The sequence below is a fragment of the Vanessa cardui genome, chromosome 9, assembly GCF_905220365.1.
Source record: "Vanessa cardui chromosome 9, ilVanCard2.1, whole genome shotgun sequence".
Lineage (NCBI taxonomy): Eukaryota > Metazoa > Arthropoda > Insecta > Lepidoptera > Nymphalidae > Vanessa > Vanessa cardui.
The window spans coordinates 6,952,135-6,972,808 of record NC_061131.1 but is presented as its reverse complement, the minus strand read 5'-3'; the positions used below and the strand labels follow the sequence as shown (position 1 = coordinate 6,972,808).

General features: G+C 32.7%; 1 protein-coding gene across 1 annotated transcript; it reads right to left on the bottom strand.

The window, feature by feature from the left end:
• Window positions 1-1,673: 1,673 nt before the first annotated feature.
• Window positions 1,674-13,251, bottom strand: LOC124532216 (zinc finger MIZ domain-containing protein 1). The gene is made up of 11 exons (XM_047106973.1): window positions 12,864-13,251; window positions 12,142-12,290; window positions 8,127-8,256; window positions 7,222-7,984; window positions 6,981-7,113; window positions 6,662-6,872; window positions 6,237-6,577; window positions 6,005-6,152; window positions 5,460-5,798; window positions 4,988-5,191; window positions 1,674-4,779 (listed from the first exon to the last, which is right to left on the bottom strand). The coding sequence occupies exons 3-11, from the start codon at window positions 8,223-8,225 to the stop codon at window positions 4,618-4,620; spliced, it is 2,400 nt and encodes a 799-aa protein (XP_046962929.1). The 5' UTR covers window positions 8,226-8,256; window positions 12,142-12,290; window positions 12,864-13,251; the 3' UTR covers window positions 1,674-4,617.
• Window positions 13,252-20,674: the final 7,423 nt, after the last annotated feature.

The window sequence follows — 20,674 nt, the reverse complement described above, 5'->3', positions numbered from 1 at the left end:
ATATAAATACTGCATAATATCTTATATATATTTATAATAATTATGTAATTGTATACATACATAAATATTATATTGTTTAAAAAAAAAAATTGTTTACAATAATTTTAATTAGGGCAAAAGTTATAGATAAATAAAATTATTATTGAAAACACTGTCCACTACTTGGTTCAACAAGTACTTCTTAACCCTCTCCTAGGAAAAAACAATATCTAACCTAAGAAAAATTCAAGAAGTGTAATTCATATTTGGTGTTCCAAGTCAAAAACAAATAAAAAAGGAAATTAAAATCAAATATGCCTAAAAGTACTCTTGCGGATGATACTCCATCGTCCTTTTTTAATGTTTGTGAATAGTATTTCCTAAATTTTAACGCAAAGACAGACAACATAATTAATTTTGGTTGCAGCACTTTTGGGGTTACGTATCAATTCGCATCAACAAAGTTTATATAAGCTTTTTCTCATTGACGAGTGTGTGAGCTCCTTTTTTTGCTTTTGTTTTACAGTCTGAAATTAGCTAGCATTTATTTATATTATTTATAAACTACACTCTTTTTCTGTTAATTTTATCTTATTTTAATTCCTCCTCTTCCTTCTTCCATGAGTCGAGTTGTAGGTACGTTATTGTCATAATACCTTTATCATTGCGAAAATGTCTGTAATTCATAATCTTCTTCTTTAACGTATTTAAACGAAACTCGTATTATTCTGATCTTAATTACTTACAGTAGTTTGTAACTTGATTCTCTAAATAATCATGTATAAACTCGGTTTGATTTTTAATTTAATTAAATAAAAACCTAATGATTCGAATATGAACGCATCATATTCTGGTTTCTATGAGAACCTTTATACAATATGATATATTAATACTATTAAATTAATAGCGTAACGCTATTAATTTAATAGCGTAAGCCGAACTTTGTTACATTACAGTGATATAACTGCCGAGTTATTGATTTGAAGAAAATTAAAAAACATTATTGATGACATTTTTTTATATTGTTAAGTATCAATAAAATAAAAATTTAAAAAGTTACTGGCTGGCTAGAGAGCTTTGCTACTAAAAAAAATGAAAATCGTAAATAAAATAAAAGTACCTAAATTGTTTTCGACCAACTCCAATATTAACCTAACACTTGTAATACCCTCTAAGTTATTAACTGTGTGTTTTTTTTTATTAAAATTAATAAATAATTTGTTATATTAATTTATTTGCTCAGGAGTTATACACTGGTAACTCTAACTCTATGATTCTGTAAATGATCTGCCTTAAATATTAATAATATTGAAACTTGATAATATACAAGTACACGTATAATATAATTTTATCAAGTTTCGTATTTTAGAATTGAATATTTTAAAATATTATGTGTATCCAATAATTTTCAGGAAAATTTTATCAAAAGTTTAAAGGTATAATGAGCAGTTATTTTTTAAGCATTTGACTATTTACGACAAAATATGATCAAAACAACAACCGCAAGAACTATCTCGCAGAGGTAAGTTTGTTAAATCTTTTTAGAATAGTTATTGCTTATAATGTGCGATAAATATGAATGGAAATGAAGAATGATGATTATGAATATGACATGCAGAACTGTAATTTGGAATAATAAACTTTCATTTAACACGGAAGGCTCGTTCATAATAGATAGTAAAATGAAAGATCTATTTTAATGTTTTAAATTCCTTTTATTTTCAATAACATAAAAATGTTATGTTTTCCCATTTTACACATTTCAAAATGAATTCCAGTGGAAACCAACCTGATTAAGAATTATCATGTTAAGTTTAAAGTTTTACTACTAAAGTACAGTTTGGCTTTCCATGAACTTTGAGTCACGGTTACATTTTGTATCAGAATTGCTTCTTCACTTATTTCCAAATGCTGCTTCTTAAAATTGTATGAGCACAAAATCTACTTTATTTGACAGAAGTTCATTACAATATTCAACAAAATATATTGTAATAATTTACTCTCTTGGATGAATTACACATTTGATCTTTGCTTTCTGTACTGTGATATGCTATACATTTTTATGATATTTTTCATTTTATATAAACAAATTAATTTTTACCCTACAAAGGTAAAATTGTAAAAAAGTATGATTTGGTCTTGCAAAAATTTATGTGATAATCCATCCAATAGCAATATTCACTACAATAAATAGAACTAGCTAACTGGAATTGAAGGTCCCTTAAAAGTATGTATTTTAAAGTTAAAAGCTGTGATCAACTAGACTTACTGTTACCATTGACTTTAATAAGATGTAATGACGTTTTCATGTTATAATGGAGGAATAATTGACCACGGCTTTGTATAAGACTTATTATATTGTTTTTCATAATAGTTGACTAACTCTAAAGAGGCGTCCATATTCATAGCATGAAGTAAAGATGCACAAATCACCAATTTTTTACAAAAGTTAGTGAGAAGTTATACATATAACTCTTAAGTTACAGATTATTTTAAAACTGTTCATTAACTTTAAAGAGTAAGTTATCACTGTAGGTTACTCTATATACTCCATTTTGATTGTATTTATACACAGTTTAGAAACAAAGAACTGCCAAATAGACTTTTTTAATACAAAAAGTTTAAATTTGGTGATTGCAGATAGTAATAATAAATATGTTTTCAAAATCAATTTGTATCTTCTGTTGTTTCAATCGTATCATCTACTTTGTATTATGCATTTAACCAAAAAAGCACACCCTTTTTTAGTCTTTATAGAGTTAAAAATAATCTCAAGGGTTAGGTAATTTATTTTTGTTTTTATTTAGTCTGGCTTGGCAGTTCAAAATAAGCAATGGAGTCAAAAATCTATTTTGTATTGATTTGTTTTATGGGAACTTAATTCCACTTAGATTTCAATAATAATTATTAAATTATCTGAAAATATAAATTATAATTGTTTAAATATTTTATAAACAAACATCTAATCAGAACCAAACATTTGAAAATATGTGAAACAAGTTCATGTCAATACTATGCTCATCACAATTTCCTGATTCAGTTATTCAACAGTTAATAAAACTATATAATATAATATTTTAAAATAACATCTAGAGATAATTATATAATATATATGTCTGTATATATATTGTATTTATTGATTATTGCTTTCAATTAGACTTTCTATAGATGCATATAAAGTTGATATTGACAATGTAGAATTAAGATGAGCAAAGATTGAGAGGTTTTGCTAATAGCTTAGATTCAGAACTATAAGAAAAGCGTTTCAGAGTACAGAATCAAGTATATTTTTTGTTAATAAAACATTTCGTTTTATAATTTGACTAAGGTATAATAAGTTTTTAAATTAAATTAAGAAGTCTGATGATTATTTTGTAATGAAATATTGAGCTATTAAATTTGACTAATTTTTTAAATTGGTAAATGGTATTCGAATATTATAAGGCATATTGTCAGTACATCTGCACTCTGAACGCAATGACTTGTATATGGTATTTATAATTTGTATGTACATGTAAAACCATGTGTAGATTTTTAATTTAGTAATACTACACTAAAACTGGCCATCATATAAGTATCTGCCATGTTCTTCTAGATATAACTAGATAATATAATATTCTTAACTAGATTCTTATTTACAAATAATACAGTTCATTACTCTTTTATTTATAGAAATTAAAATATATTTCTATCATTCTTCGATTCACATAACGCAAAATAATTTAACAGAGTTCAATTTTGCACTCACATTTACAATATAGTTTAGTAACAAATGATTCGTTACGCAAAGTTGATTGGAAACAACTCATTTAGAATATATCACCCAAAAAGCGAGTAGCATTTTACTCACGTATCCTATACCTTACCATTTAAAAATGCAGAATATGCGAAAACGTCAATGAATATCTTACAATAAACGGCAATTGAACATTATAGTTCGCTCGCATTAAATAGGAACTATAAGATTCATGATGCCTCCCGCGACCGTCGCGATGCTTTAATCTATATTTACAGGCGGTGCGACGTCCTGTATGTTACCGAAATAACAATATGAATAAAATATATTCTTTTATTTACACATGATAAATTATTCACAAAGTATGGACACAAATCAAAAACTTTAATCGACGATAATATTATCAAATCGAATAAGAAGTTGAATTAATATATAATTAATTTAAATTTGTGTTACATTTTAAACTACAGTTTAGAATAGCTTAGGTGCGCCACCGTGTTTGCGGCGGTGCGAGGAACTATACATGCACAACACCGCAGTGCATGGCGGGCGCCGCCCACGGCTCGTCTTAATACAATATTAACTATAATATTATACCTACTAAATTTTCTCCTGCGCCGTTGTTTTAACAAGACACACGTGACTATGTCAAATGTCGCTTTCTTCACTTTATAATGATTAGTTTTAGAGTAATACATTTGGGAAAGTTTTGCGACACTCAACGTTTTCACTTCTGGAGAAGGAACTAAAATCTAGTATCACAATGTCGGGCTCCACTTGTATGAAGAGCTGGATTTTGGCCGTACACGGCAAACACGTGGAAGCTGAATGACTAAACGAGATCTTTTCACCTCATTAGCTTTCATTCGTAAGATTGTTGCCCTCTCTTACATGATTCCGGTTCATTCGAAGAGAGCCAGGAGATCGTCAGAGGAAGGTGCCCGAGGTGGATGAGAACCAGCTGACGATGAGGATGAAGGCGGAGTTGCCAACAGCTCTCCGAGTGCAGGTGCATCCAAGTAAGAAAGCAATTCCATCGGGTCTACACTCGTCTCCGGAAGCAACTGTAACGATAAATAATCAATTAGATATTAAGCTACACAGAGAGAAATAATTGTTAATTACGGGTAATTTTTGTAAATACGCTGTGGAAGAGTGCATATATAAAGTTTGTTTGAAATGTCTTGTTTTTTTTTATAAAATACCAAAAACTATTTTATTACTGTCTGAATTGATCTATTTATTTAATTTTTTTTTTGCAGATATACTCACATTGAGATTATCGGTGCCCTCGCCATCGATAACGGCTGCGGGATCAAAGTTGAGGTCTGCCGGGATGTCGACATCTGTGAGTGGATGATGGTCGACAGAGGGCGGGCCGGGCGTGTGACTGGAGCCCGGCGTGTGCGCGCCTCCGCCACCTCCCGGCGTGTGTGCAGAGCCCGGCGTGTGCGGCGTATGAGGTGTGTGCGGCATCTATTGTTTTTTATTTATTTTTATTATGTATTATAGGTAGGCAGACTAGTAAGTGGTCAACTTCGCCTTTATACACCGGCACAGCAGAAGTATTCAAATTTCCTTACACTGTAAAATACAGCATCCTACTATAATTATATTGGCTAATCATACCGGATTAAAAAATACAAAGGACTTGAACAATTTATATGTAAAGTTTTATAGAGAGATTGTAAAGTGTTACTTTATCTAGTTGAAATAGACTTATTATTATAAATATAGTACTAACCTGCTCGTTTAGACTTTTCTCCATTGCATTAAGGGGATCTAGAGAGTTTACGCTCTCATTCAAGTGTGAAAGTGGCCCATTGCCCGCATATTCGTTGCTGCCTGGACCATTGCTCATACCGAAGTCATAGTTTTGATTACTCGACCCGGAGTTCCTGTTTTGGCCTCCTTGGTTGTATGACGAAATCATAGAACCGCTAGCAATTGTGTTCATATCTGGAGGTAAATAGGGTGATAGAGCTTGATTCATGTCCCAATTATTCATTGTTGGCATATTCATTGATCCAGGAGACACGGCTTTACTTCTCTTCCCAGGTGTATCATTGCTGTCATCCTCTTGCTGCAAAGTTGACAAAAAATATTGATTATAAATGTCAGTTTAGTAATATTTAAATCAAACGAAAGTCCAGTTATTAATTTGTAGTAAAATAAGAATTATTATTGCCAAGTAAATAAAAAAGTATATTTGAATATTACTATTTTCGTATTAACGATATTACAGAAACATAAACATAAAAAAATTTCAGTTAAAGTATTTTTGCTTACCTTGATACCAGCATTAGTGTTTATCTTAGTAGCTTTCCAATTTGCCCCACTATCGATCGTTACTTCATCAACATCAGAAGTGTTTAAGGTATTTAGGATACCCCACATGTACTGATCCACTTCTAAGCCTTCTAACTGAGCAGGTTTACTGTAATAGTAAAATATAATTATAAATTTATTTCTTCCCTTTCCACACTTACAACTACAACAAAATATAAAAGTTATCACTTACTTGCAAACTGGACATCGCCATGATCCTCTCTCACAATTAAGTTGTAAGTACGATTCTAAATCAAAACATTGTATATGTTTACACTCATGTCCTCGCGCGGGTAATGTTATTTTCTTAAATGTGATTGGACATTTTAAAGATACTTTCAAGGCTGTTTGTTCAACACTGTCTCTATCACTTGTAGGGTTAGAACCATTGTTAGGGTTGACTGGAGTTTGATTAAAGTTCATTTTAATTTTAGCAATGCAATGGTCTGCTGTAAGCAACCGCTTTCTTAGTAATCCTTGTAGTACGCTTCGTACGCTCGGCCGATGTACTAATTGTAAAACGAACAAATGTGACTGAAAGAAGAAATTAATATATTATAATTTTTCTCAGACGATTGTTAATACTTTCGTAGAATTTATGTATATTTAAATACTTACACAACAACAAGCGGAGACGGTAATCTGTATCGTATTCCTGCCAGGTTGGCATACTTCTTTCAGGTACAATGGTTTGTGCGAGGTTTTGTTTTCTCCTCGATCAATGATTAATGGCGTTGCATTTACAGAAACTTGCACACTTGCAGGCCAGTTAGTGTTCATTTGTCGATCTTCATGATGAAAGCATTTAAGTTGTAGCTCCAGATCAGATCTGCAAGTGGTGTAAAAAATATGTTATACTGGGTTTTTCATTTAAACAACTCTTCACTTAGCTTTTTTGTATGTTTATATGTATTAAATAAATGTGACGAATGTTTACCTCCATATAAGCGTTGAGTGAACCGTAGGTTTTAATTGGAATACATGGTTGCTAACTGCTAAATTATGTTCTAATCTAAAAGGTGGTAATATAATACCATCTCGTACGGGGAATGTTAACCGGAGCTCATCATCTAGAAGTAAAATAAGTAATTAATTACACTATATAATCAGTAGGAATTCATTTTTAATTATAAGTTAATGTAATTAAGTCGTTTGCAATGATTTAAAGCGTTTCTTACTTTGCATGCCGATCGGTGGTTTCAGTTCATTAAAGTGAGGCTTAACATCGGCATTTGGACTGATGTAAGGTGGCATACTGCTTGCAGGCGTAAGCGGAGGAGTAGGGTTTCCGGGCACGGGACTATGCTGATAACTCATATTGGATCGCATAGCTACTTCTTGTGCAAATTGTCCGCCATATTGGCTACCGTATTGTCCATTTCCAGCTTGATGCTGTGGGAATTGATTCGGAACAGCACTGTTGAAGTATTGGCCTTGGTTTGAATAGGGTGGCGTTGACTGCCTCATGGTAGTTCTCATTCCAGTATTGAAATTGCCACTTGGACCAAGGGGTTGTTGGGGTGGATATTGACTCTGAAAACTCGGTCTTCCACCGTAACCTGTGGGATATTGACCAGGTCCGGGACCAAAGCTGGGTTGTGCCCCCATGTATTGAGTTTTCCTGGATCCCATAAGCATTGTTCCTGACGGATACGGCGTATGACGCCTTTGGTATCCAGGACCCATTTTCGCTGATCCGCCCATTTGTCCTGGACCCATTTGTGAAGACATCATATTAGCGTGCATGCCCATGTTGGCCATTTGAGCCATAGGATTCATGCCATTCATAGCGTTTCCCATCTGGCCCATGCCAGTCATGCCATTCATGCCGCCATTCCCGCCCATTCCCATTCCCGTCATAGCGGGGTTATGGCTGCGTTGCTGACCGTAGCCGTTCATCGCACTATACTGGGGATTTCCCATAGTCATATTGTTTTGCATCTGAAAATTTAAAATACGCATCAATATATTGAGTCTCGTAATCTAACTATTTAAAAAAGGAAAAGAACGTCCTCTACCAAAGGTAGAAACCATCAACCAATTCTAAGCCGTGATTTACGAACTCGTCTTAAATATTATTTACCTGCGAGAAGGGCTGCGAGTCCTGCATCGCGGCCGTCGTGGCCGCGGCGACCATCGCGGCGGTGGCGCCGAACTGCGCGTTCTCGCCCCCGCCGCTCATCGCGCCCGGACCGCCGGCGCACCCATAGCCGCTTTAGAACAAATGCATAATGTTAAATATCGGATTCATTTCGTTGTTGAGCCTATTTCAAATACTATACAGAAAATAGCCATGGTTGTTTGGGTATTAATCGTTGTGGATTTTAGTATCGATAAAAAGGCAGACACAAACTAGTCTTAATAGAAAAAAAATATTGTAAAAAGGTTGCTTGTAGCCCGCTTACGAGTTTCGGGGAAACCGATGTGCGGAATGAATTTCAACTAAAACGTTGCAATGAACCGAATCGAAACCAAAAGACAAAATATGTATTTTCATTTTATCTATTTTATACGTTTGTAGTTTCGATTAGGTAACTATATTGTATATTTATAATAGATATATACATTTATAAATATATTTATATAATACTAGAGTAACTCGTCATACTATTGTTACAAACTCAGAGCACATACTAAAACGTGAAATCATTGTAGTTAATTTTATTTCACCTACGATATGAATAGTTTCTATTCCATTGCAAGTGGCCTTGCAGAGTCTTACATTTTACATTCCACGCGTTAACGCATCGATTATTAATACACTCAAACCCAATATTCAACCCGAATTTTATTGACGTAAGACATTTTTTAGAACGTACAGAGATCTTATTATTATATGAACAATGACGAAAAAAAAATCAATATGTTCATATACAGTGAGTGACGTGTTACCCCTGTGTTTCAATCGGGATGTGTGTTTGATTTTTTCTACGGTGCCGGAGTGGGAGAACATTTCATGTGAACTGCTTTTGGGGCGAATTCCCGAGCCTTCCCGGAGCCCTTTCTAATAATTCCCATTCGACAAATGCCCGACAAACACTCGCACGGGCTTATTGTTACTTGCGCTTCTGTAGTAGTGCTACAATGTGGACTATTGTGTTACGGGATATTTTTATAATGAATATAAACTCACACAAAAACAATATGAGAACTAAATTTTATTGTAACTCTTTAAAGAAGGCGTGGAAACAAAACTATTATAATGCATGTGTAAATAGTGTAATGCATAAAAAGATTATAATATGAAAGAATGAAATTTGTCGCTATGAAAAACCATTTCGGTCGATATAAATGCCACTTTAGAATACTTCAAAATAAATAACTTAACAGATACTTAGTAGCGTCGACAGCCAATAAACACAAGTCAACAACGCTCAACTCGTCGCGTCGCTTTACAATACATCGACACTGCAGATGATTTACAAGGGTCTTTTCTTAGGTAAACTCGGCCCGACCTACACTTCTTTTTATAGATTTGTCTGAGACTTTTTCTTTTTGCCGATCACAGAGCGCGATCGACAAAAAATCAAGAGTGTTCTGCATCCTGGTTTTTTTTAAAGAGGTACCACATCCGAATAATAACTTACGTTCTGCTCAAAATATTTTGGGTCTTGAAAGCAAGCTATTTCTTTTGTGACGATTCTTGGAACATGTCTATTGTAAATAGCAATGATAAGTACAGGACACATCGACGATATGTATTTGGATTTACTGTTTTTAATTTAATCTTTATATAATATCGTAGTTTCGACGTCCCACATGTATTATTTCTCAATTGCCGTAGGACGCCTAAATAAATCATTTTGAATGACTACGGTGCTATTTTCAGAAGCTGGAAGGTGTTTGGCATACTATTGAGAGATGGGCGAGTAACATGTAGGTATTTTGATACATAGACTGCAGTTAATTTTAGATTGTTGCGCAGACGTGGTGAATTCTTAGCTAATTGGCAGTAGCTAGATAATCACGTGTAATTTTGATTTCTTTAAAAACCTTCTATTCCGATGATAGTAAATAACCTATACATTTTTTTTAAAGTACAAGTAGTAACTTATTTCATAGGTAACTTTATTAGACAAGAACATACAACATATATTTTTTAAATTGATAACATGATGTTAAATTTCTACTGTCAGTATTGTTTTGAAAGATTAACACGATGTTAAATAAGGTATTAATCATTATAAGTTTCGTATAGATTGTAAATGAGTTAGCGTGAAGCCATGGCATGTTCGCCCCTATGTAAGCTGACAGTTGGTCACCCCCCTTTGAACGCTACTTCAAAATTGTGAGCACATTGTTCACACAAAATAGTATTATGGCTTTTACGTCGTAGAATTGCCAATAATTAATTACGCCAACTATGTCCAAAAATATTCGGTACAAAAATGTTGTACCTTGTACATTAAGATATGAGATGGACAAGAATAAGTTAACAAAAATAGTAAGTACTATTAAATTAATGCCTCATTATTATCGTAAAACTTAACCAATCTCTGTTTTTATAATGCTGAGGTAAATTAAAGCTCGCTAGATACATTTGTTTTGTTTGTTATTGCATCGATTTTTATCTTATTTTTGTCAATTGACACCCGAGTTGGGAACGAATGAATCATGCTTCAAGGAGCAAATTCCGGGGGTTGCAAATGGAGGCAAGCGTTCTGGGGTGAATACGACACAATGAGCGGGAAGGGTCGACTAGGCCGAGTCGCCCGCTTAGGGTAAGTGGGCCTGCTCACGTCAATATGGGGCTTTATTACGATACTGTGATAACAATTTGTTTTTCCGTATAAGATAAATTAAATCTATTATTAGTGTTTCGTATTGATGATTAAATTAACCTATAAGTTGTATATTAATATAGATATTTCAACATATTTCTCTTTATATTAATACCTTTTTTATTTTTTTATTACAATAAATATAATATATCAACTGTGAGCGATAACCCGATGTCTAACCTGAATAAGCATAAGCTTAAAAATGAAACAAGAACATTTTAATTTATTAATTTCTTATGAGACATGTAAGACATGTGTGCATTTCATTTATTCTTTAATAATTGTAACATTGAGCAACAATATATGTCATTTTTTTCTTAAGGTCATTCGTTAACTTTTTTAAAATATATTAGAAAGCGTTAAAATGACAGGATTCTACACAACATCGATGTCGCCTCTGCCTTTAAGAGTTATTTTATTTTAATATTTATGCTTTGTAATCAATTTCTAAAACGTCACTATATTCTATATTTAGTTGTCTAATTTTATTGGCGATATAGAAGCATTAAAATAATTTTAATGAGCCTTTAATTAGTCGATGCGCTTAGTGTGTTAATGTGTTGTTTGTTTGTGTTTATTGTAAGAGCTAAAGTGCAGTCACCGCTTGCATTCCCATCTCGCGTAAGTGTGAGTGTAAGTGGTAGTGTGTGCGTTAATTTATCGTAGTGTGCGTCAACATTTGATGGTGTGCGTGCTTGGTGCCGAAAGCGTCTGTGCGTGTGAATGGAAGAGCACATTTCCATTTCTTTCATTATAATTGCAGCGATGTGCATCGTGCACTTAAATAGTTACATTTTTGCTTTGTACTGTTACTAATCTTCAATAATTAAGCAATTGGATGATTTATTGAATATTAACGTTATTGTTTTATTTAAGTATATATCGAATGATATTAATTTTTTTAATTAATAATCGTTATAATTTTAGATGTCGTACACCTGCGGTATTTTAAGTATACGTTATTTTTGATTTTATTGCTTGTTAACTACGATAAGGTAAGCAAAGGTAAGCGAGTCACGTTTCAGCGTTTTGTTGAAATGTAAACAAACTTATTCCGGATAAGATAAAAACATTCTATGCAGTATAAACGTGGTTTTGGTTTTAATACATAAAAATACAATGTTTTAGAATTGTTCACGTAAACTTTTTAAATTGAGGAAAGCAAATTCATTTGAGATAAAACTACCTTTTAAATTAAATTTGATGTTTAATCCCAATCGATAATAAATTCCACAGAAAAGATATATGTTTATTTTTCGAAAAATAAAAGGAAATTTATAATCAAATTATGTTTTTTTTTTGTACATTACTACTTACCTTGGCGCGTTGACTCTGTAGCCTATGTTATCGTGCAGAATATGATGTTTTTCAGAATCGGGAGCGTGTGCTCCCACGTAGCTTATGTTCGTTCCCGCGTATCCTGCCGTATTACCAGAGTTCGCCGTCCTGTCGTTTCAACGCACCCCCTGAAACACGATGCACTTCACTGTAGATAACCTTCATGATGCTCAGCTGGCCTTGTTGTCAACGCAAAATCAATTGATTCAACCCGTTTCCTTTTATTGTCGTGCATTCGTGTCACTTGCGCTCGATCGTTCTCAATTTTAATGTTAACGTTAGACGAAAGTTTGCCAACTAACTAGTCATAACTATAAACGACGAAGCGTTCATCAAAACACGAATTTACACGTATTTTTATAATTTCATGTACTTACATACGTAGGTATGCTAAATTTTTTTATGCTCGAAAACAACAACACTGGGTTTTAAAAAAACACACAAATAGTGATGTGTAACGGCGGTTTTTTTTATTTTGTTCTCCAGTTTTTATGTGTCGATGAACGGTTCGATCGTCGTATTCTTTTTTTTTTTGATCAGCTGAGGCAAATATAGCGTAGCATAAGCCTACGAGCGTTTTAAACGTAGCACAAATAAAATTTTGAAAATCTTTAAAAATAAATAAAATTCTTTTTAACTTCAACTTAAACGAAATTTTAGGCAAAATTTAAAAAAATATTTTAGCAACTTCCATCACACACCTTGATAGTTTTTATTTAATGCACTTCTATTCCTTTATCAATCATGAGCACTTCCAATTTAAGCAGTAAAAAATCCCAATATCTTCTTCAAAATCCAATTTTTAAACCACTTAGCAATCCTTTCGGTAGTTCACTGCACTGTTTTGGTTCCTTAAAATTAAATTGTCACTGCACAATTCAAGAGGAGCATCCAAATCCAATATCGTTTGTATTTGTCACTATATTTAAGCATTAGGTACTAATATTAATTGTTATCGTCCATAAACGATCTGACTTTAAATTCAACGAAACATGATAGACGTGTTGCACGAGTGCCGACGCCAACGTCACTGACATCAAACAACCACACGTTCGACCGTCAAAGGTAACACTGGCTGGCAAACCGGCGACGGTGAGTGAGAGGTTGCGCCGCGGGGCGCTCCCACCCCGCGCGACGTTGCCAGCTCGCTGCGATAAAGTGGCGCACCCCCGCGTCCCCCACCGTATGTCGACGTCTCGGCATTCGGTACTCGGCCGAGCTCGGGCGCCATCGTCATCAAGTCGACTCCCTACCCCACCCCGCGTACTCGATGTTTCATTTCACGTAACGGTCCTCAATCGAGCGCGATACTGCGAGCATGATAGTCGCAGTGATCTTTCATCTAATGCTATTAAGATATGTTATAGATTCCAAACTAGACAATGTTTTTGTATAATGATTTTTTATTTGATATTTCATTACAAAGAATATTTCAATAAACACACAATTTTAAAAATTAGTATCATATTAATTGTTATTTTTGTGAGAATTGTGGACAGCGACAAGCTTAGTCGGCATTTGCCAAGAGTCCGTCTGCGACTGTGTTGAGGCATAATAATTAACTGCGGTAAACAATGGGCATGTCCCCTGGTCACTACCTGCGCCTGACGATAGAGGACAAGTGACTTGTCCTGAGATGTCCTTGCTCGCCAATGTTGTATATGTTTAGTGCAGATTATGACACAACTTGTTTTGATGACGGTCTTTAATACATGATAACTTCGTATGTTCTCAGTATAAATATGTATGTCTTACAATTCAGAAAATAATCATCAACATGCTCACTACCTCCGTTAATGAATAACGCTTTATTTTTGCTACAGTTATTATCATAGGTAACATTTGCCTACGAACCGTATTCAGTTTGCAAATGTTTTATACGATATGCCAATAAGTTTCGTTTAGCCACCAGCAGTCTGATGACTGGAAAGTAAGAAAAGCGAAGCGCACGCGCATTTGTCCGCGTTCCGATGCGCTTCCCTGCGCATAATCCAAATCGTAAACAAATCTAATTTGTAGTATAAATCTACCAATATGTATCTATAATATTAAAAGTATTCAATGCATTTTACCAATTTAACACCGAAACTGACTGATTTTCATAAATGTCTAAGCATTTAGCAGAAATAATTTCGGTTTTTACGAAGGCATTGTTTTAGAAAAAAAATGAAACATTTTTAGAGTTGTACATTTTTGTACAACTTTTAGGTGGAATTAATATTTAAATTTACCGCATTGATTATAACGTAAGTGAGAACTTCCTCTAACTATGTAGAAATCTTATCATTACAGATAATGTTATGACGTTAAATCGTGGCTGATTATGAGTTATCTAAATAAAAAGCACGTAATGTATTTTTACCTACAGTTACCCGAATGACCATGAAAATATAACTACGTGACAAAATTTTGTATAAATTATAAATACCTTGATTAACAGAACCTGGATATATTGTTGAAAGTATCACCAACAAAGTGGATCATAAAAAATATATTCTTTTGGATACCTGGTATAAATCAAACTCGCCATGTTTATTTTATGATCGAGCTATAATCGTCAACTCAGTGGTTTTGCAACGTGGCCGCAACGCCCGCCCTGATGCGCACGAGTCGTAAAAAGCGGATATAGTTGAATATGCATCAACTATTTTTAGAAAACGTCAAACCCAGGTTTGACAGCTTTTTAAGTGTAAAAGTTTTTTTGCTATTAATACTTATTATATTTCTTATGATCGATATGTTCACGTATTCAATGTAACGCATTAGGTTATCCCGCGATTTGAATTTTAGTTTAGTTTTTTCAAGGATTTTGTTTTTTAATTTTAATACGTAATATTCAACTAATTGCTTTAGTTTCCTAACTTTTAAATCCTATTATAAGTTAAAATATATGTATAAATTATGACACTTAATCAGGGTTACCTTAACAACGTATTTACCTGCGGCACCAACAAAATGTAATGACGTCGTATAAAAATATTTAAAAATCATAAGATCTCATGCTTATTGTTTATAATTATTACTATAACTGCTATAGTATGGCGATGATTTTAATTAAATTCTATAGTATAATTATTATTTATATAAAAATGTGAATGTTAAGATGATTATAACTTAATTACAATTAAAGTAAGTATATTAGAGTGGTCGTAAGTAGCACATAATGTAATGTGGCAAGTGGGTATGTCGGCATCGCTACTCGCAAGCAGTTACATGCACCTCCCTTATGCACAAACCTGTTCTGCGCTTCGTTCGGAAAATATGTCGCCAATCGCGCGTGGTAACCGGCTTGTTTCCATCACACCACATTACAGCAAATTATTTGTATTTTTTCGCAATAGCTTCGCCTGTGTGGGTACATTTGTACGGATTGAATATTTTTGTTGAATTAAGTATAAGTGAAGTATATTTATTGAATTTATTTTGAAAATAATATATTTAATAGTATTAGGGCTTTGGCTTTAACATCTCTAAATATGTAATGAATGTTAAATAAAACCGTTTTGTTATTTACTATTAGCATATAAAAAATATGATAATATTTACTAATATAACATATTGTTAAATTTAATAATTAATTATCATTCTGTGTACACTCTTGCGTTTGATTTTGCATAAAATTAGCTAGGCGATTATCTGCTCTCCTAAAAAAACTGTATCAAAAATAGACTGCATCAGTTATTAAAAATTGAAACTTATATTACTTTTTTCATAATTTAAAGCTAAATTCATATTTTAATTCAATTGAATTATAAAGAAATATAATACTATAATTGATATAAAAACATAATCTGAAATATAACAACCAAAACTTTATAATTGAAGTTTAATTGGCGCGAACACTCGTAAAGATGACGCGAAACAATGATGCGCGTGAAAGGGTTAAGTGTTTTACGAAAATAAAGGCTACAGAACGGGCACAATGACTCAGATGGAATTCAGTGGTGTCCGCCATACCGAGCTTCGTCGGAATCAGAAATACAATCCTAATTATAATCGCACGCATCCGTCCAGCACCTCAACTCAATCGCTCGCGAACGTTTCAACTAAACCGCATCGAGAACGAATCCGAACGTAATCATCTGCGGTTGGTATAGCTCACTGAATGAAACACACTCATCGAACCCATTGACAATAAAAAAACATGCTATGGGAAAAACAGGAAGTAGCGTGCTCACTACGGGTCATATTATCAATTTGTAACCATATTTACGTGCTTTTCTTCTATTTAATTTTGTAATGTTTCATATTTGTGCTATACAGTTCTTTTATTTATAGCAAGTATTTTTAACAAATCGGAAGTGAAATTTATGAGCAATTAGAAGCATATGTAAATATATACATTGTTTATATTTTAAAAAGGGATGTAATTACAAATATTTGAAACACTTTCTGTATTTATAAATATAGCAACAGTATTAGGGAGTGGAGAGCAGCTCGTAATATGTACAGAGGAGTAACATTGCCGCATTGCGGTGTGCCGGCATGTGTCGACATATCGCTTCTGCCCTTTACTGGCACATTTATATTTATCTTTATATTATATTGTAAATGCATACAAATAATTTAAGTCTGTGTATTAATATAATTATTATATACATACTTCTGTGTTCCCAATCTGAGATTTTTTATCGTGGAGATGGGTTTTTAATATAAGTTCATATTGTTTAACTTTTAAGTAGATTTGTCTTAAAATATGTACTGTGATTATTCCATATAATAATGGAAAATAGTTATAAATGATGAGTGTAACTTTTTGTAAATATGAACTCTTATTCTGTTTTCGTCTGAGACATCACCAATTTGAGTTTGTAATACATTAGTCGGGCGTTGATTTACGGAGCTATACATCGTGGGCGCGTCTATTCATGGCACAAATGAACTAAATATAGTTCCGAATCCTTATTATTTCTCGCGTCTGAGTCAAAGTGCCAGAAGTTCCATTTATAAAAGTGTAATAGTGTTCATTTGGTAGTAGCCCCGTCAGATTTTTTCTACGATATTGTGTCGTATAGGTACTTATTAATTTTGAATTAATAAAATATGTCAATGGTACTTGAATTTACGAGTAGCTACAACTTTTAAACATTAAGAGTGTGATGATTCCATCTTCTATGAATAGAAATAGAAATTAATGTTTGTACTCCAGTTCTCTGTGTTTCTAAATGATACCAATTAGTAAATAAATAATTAGTAAATAAATATGTATATATATCGATATCCTGGTGTGAAAAGTATGTTTCTGTAAAAATATTTATTTCTTAAATAATACTGCAAGAACAACCTTTTTCTAGGTATACTTATCGATATGAGTAGTTTTTAAACTGATCTTAGTATATCACTAGGTAAATAGGAGTGAGTTATGCAAAGGTGTATGCAAGCTCGCATACGCGCCTTGTGCGCACATCTGCCGCTACCCGCGCCCGCGCTGGCACGCGCTTACATGCAGCCGTCTGCAGACTTATCTAGTCTAAGTAAACGACTGAATATATAAAAACGAATTAATACAATTATAGCAAAAGATTATTTATTTATTATTTATTATAAACGACATTGTGGGTGCACAAATACGTGTTATAATAAAAATCAAGCATGTATATCAGAATTATGAGAATTATTTTATGTCAGTAAAGATAATAATTTTTTTTTATTAAAATATTTTTTTAATAGTGTTAGTTTATATATATAAATATATATTTTTTTCTTAAACCACAAAATATTATTGATAAATCTCATAACTTACACCACTCACCGCGCGGGAGCGCGGCTAATTATAATCGACTAAACATCATCGAGTGTTTGTAACTTAGGGTCGCACCTCGAAAATGTATTTTTAAAAATGTTGTCCTTTGTTAATTTTCAAAATACGAATACGTTAGGTACACTTTTATTTTAAAGTATAAAACAACGTTTTTGTAGATGATGAAGATGTAGTAATTGTGCCATAATAAAATCTTGTAACAAATAAATAAAAGCTAGAGTAAAAAATATTTTTTTTTTAATAATTACCATGAATATGACAAACAGGGGTACCTATTTAATAAATTGTCAATTCCTGTTTTAGGAACACGTTTACATTTTTTTTTAATTTGTTTTGATAATGCAGATGGAACAACCCTAATGTAACTGCGTTTTGCTCAAATTTTGAGTTATTTTTTGTCTTTTACACAACTATACAACGTATCTTATTTAACATCATTTTAAAAATGCGTATTGGTGTTGTATACGTTAGTATCAATAGAAAGTCATGATATATTTACTTATTTTGGTAATTATATCGAATTATTTAATGAGAATTGCAAAAATATATTAATAACAAGTGACACTGTTATTTTACTTTTTGTTTGCTTATACCACAAGTTCTCCTTATCAAATGAGTTTCTAGTATAGAAAATGTCCCTAAATTATTTAATTTCGTCTATATTATTTGTATATAGACGTATATTTGTAAGAGCATTTTAAGATAAAACTTTTTGTAGTCATAAACGTGCAAGGCCAAGGCCAGAGGTAGTAAATATTATATTTCTCATTTGTCCAATGTGTTTCGATTAGTTTACGATCAACGAAGACCGTCTTGTATCTAAATGACCCATATATTATTAAAAACTTTAACATGGGAAACGGCAATATCTCATTGAATATGAGTATGTTTTGTTGCAGCGTTAGTATAATGTTTTCAAATGTTTTTAACCTCCAAAATATAGAAAGCTGAAGAACGTGATTCGGTGTGTAGAATATTTGCACAACAGTTGCGTTTCCCACTTCTACTGTCGGCTCTACTATAACAGGTTGTGGTGCGGTCTTATTTTTCTTACCAGGAAATATTCAAATATAGAACTTAATTAATAGTTTTCTATTTACTTATAGGTTCGTTATCCCTTTAATTTATCATTTGTGTTTCAATTAAATGTATGCTGTTACGCTGATTTCAGTTTGAGGATAATGGCATTAATTATTCGTTGAAAATGTATCACCTTGACGGTGAGTTGAGTACTTACAATTAAAAAGCGAAAAGAGCGTGGATTCCGCAGCGAATTTCGAGAAATATCGACGAGGTCGATGAACCATGTCGACGCATCTTGTCCGTGTTTTCTCGCTTTATTTTATTAAATATTTTCGGATCATTATGGTGATTTTGGATAGTGTCTTTCTGCTGACACTTTTTAAGTGTCACTGCTTTAGCAACTACGTATTACAAGTGCAAAAAATACAAAAACAGTCAATAAGACAGAATGGATGAAATACTAATTTTACATTTGATTTTAATAAATTATATTTTATGAAAGTTTATCGGAGACACTATCTCCTTATTTTTTTTTTCGGAAAATTTCCAATTGAAACGTCTATTGTAGTCTAATTGAGATTAATGATTGTGTTCGGGAGTTATGTAAGACTGAGCAACTAGCAAGTGTCCTACTCTCATTTTGTGACAAGATCTTACAAAACATTGCTAAGAAAACTTCCGATTCGCTATCTTAAAAACATTATCCTATGCTCGTATAGTTAAATTTTTGGAATAACTTTGATAATATTAATAAATTATTTTTAAAAAGAAATGTCAATGCTACCTTATTTCAATTTATACAAACCGCATCTTTAAATCACATCAATATCATGTGGTTCTTATCTGTAACCAGTTAGGTTAAGTTGGTCTCTCCACCGAGCTTGAATGTTATAGTATTTTTTGTTTGTGTCTGGAGGTTCTGGATGAACAAAATAAGATCGATCCATTAGCTGCACTTATAAGAACAAAAGATTACTCCGTACAGTAATTTATCTTCAGAGGGTTTTTAAGAAAGCTTATAATTAAATATCATAGTTAATTGCAATGAATATGTTAATTCAATGCTCAAATACATTAAATTCAATAACGTCCAAAGATAAAGCATTGCCAATTTTAAAATAGATCTGCGTTGTATATTACGTTCTAATATAATAACTCAACATTTTTTCCTTCTTACCTAATGCTATGGTGCATTAGTAAAGTAGTGCACTCAGTGTTCATTTGAGTAGCGTCAGAAGGTTACCAATAAAAATATAAGCGTCGTTGAAATAAATAAAAAGAGCAGCCGGTCCAGGTGCGGCGGGGGCAGGTGGAATAATTGGCAATTCTTTGTCTCTGTCCGCAAGCCAACATCGAAAACTCAAACTATATATAGTTTTAACATGGTCAGTGTTTTATTTTATTACATTTTAAATTAATTATCTCTACTCATTTTCATGTTCTACTTATATTGCATCACGAGTTCATAGATATTTTTTACGGTTTACATTAGGTATACCTTTGAGCCCCATAATAAATAGATATATCATTATTTAGAATCTGTTTTGATTGATGTAAAACACAAGCTTTAGAAATTGAATTGGATATGATGATTCAGATATAGTTTTAGTTATCGATTGAATGGTGCATGCAATAAATATGTGTAATAAATAATCAAATATAAGTTATAATTTACATACCAAATAACTAAGGTAAGTGCGGTATTACATAATTATTGCATTGATCTGC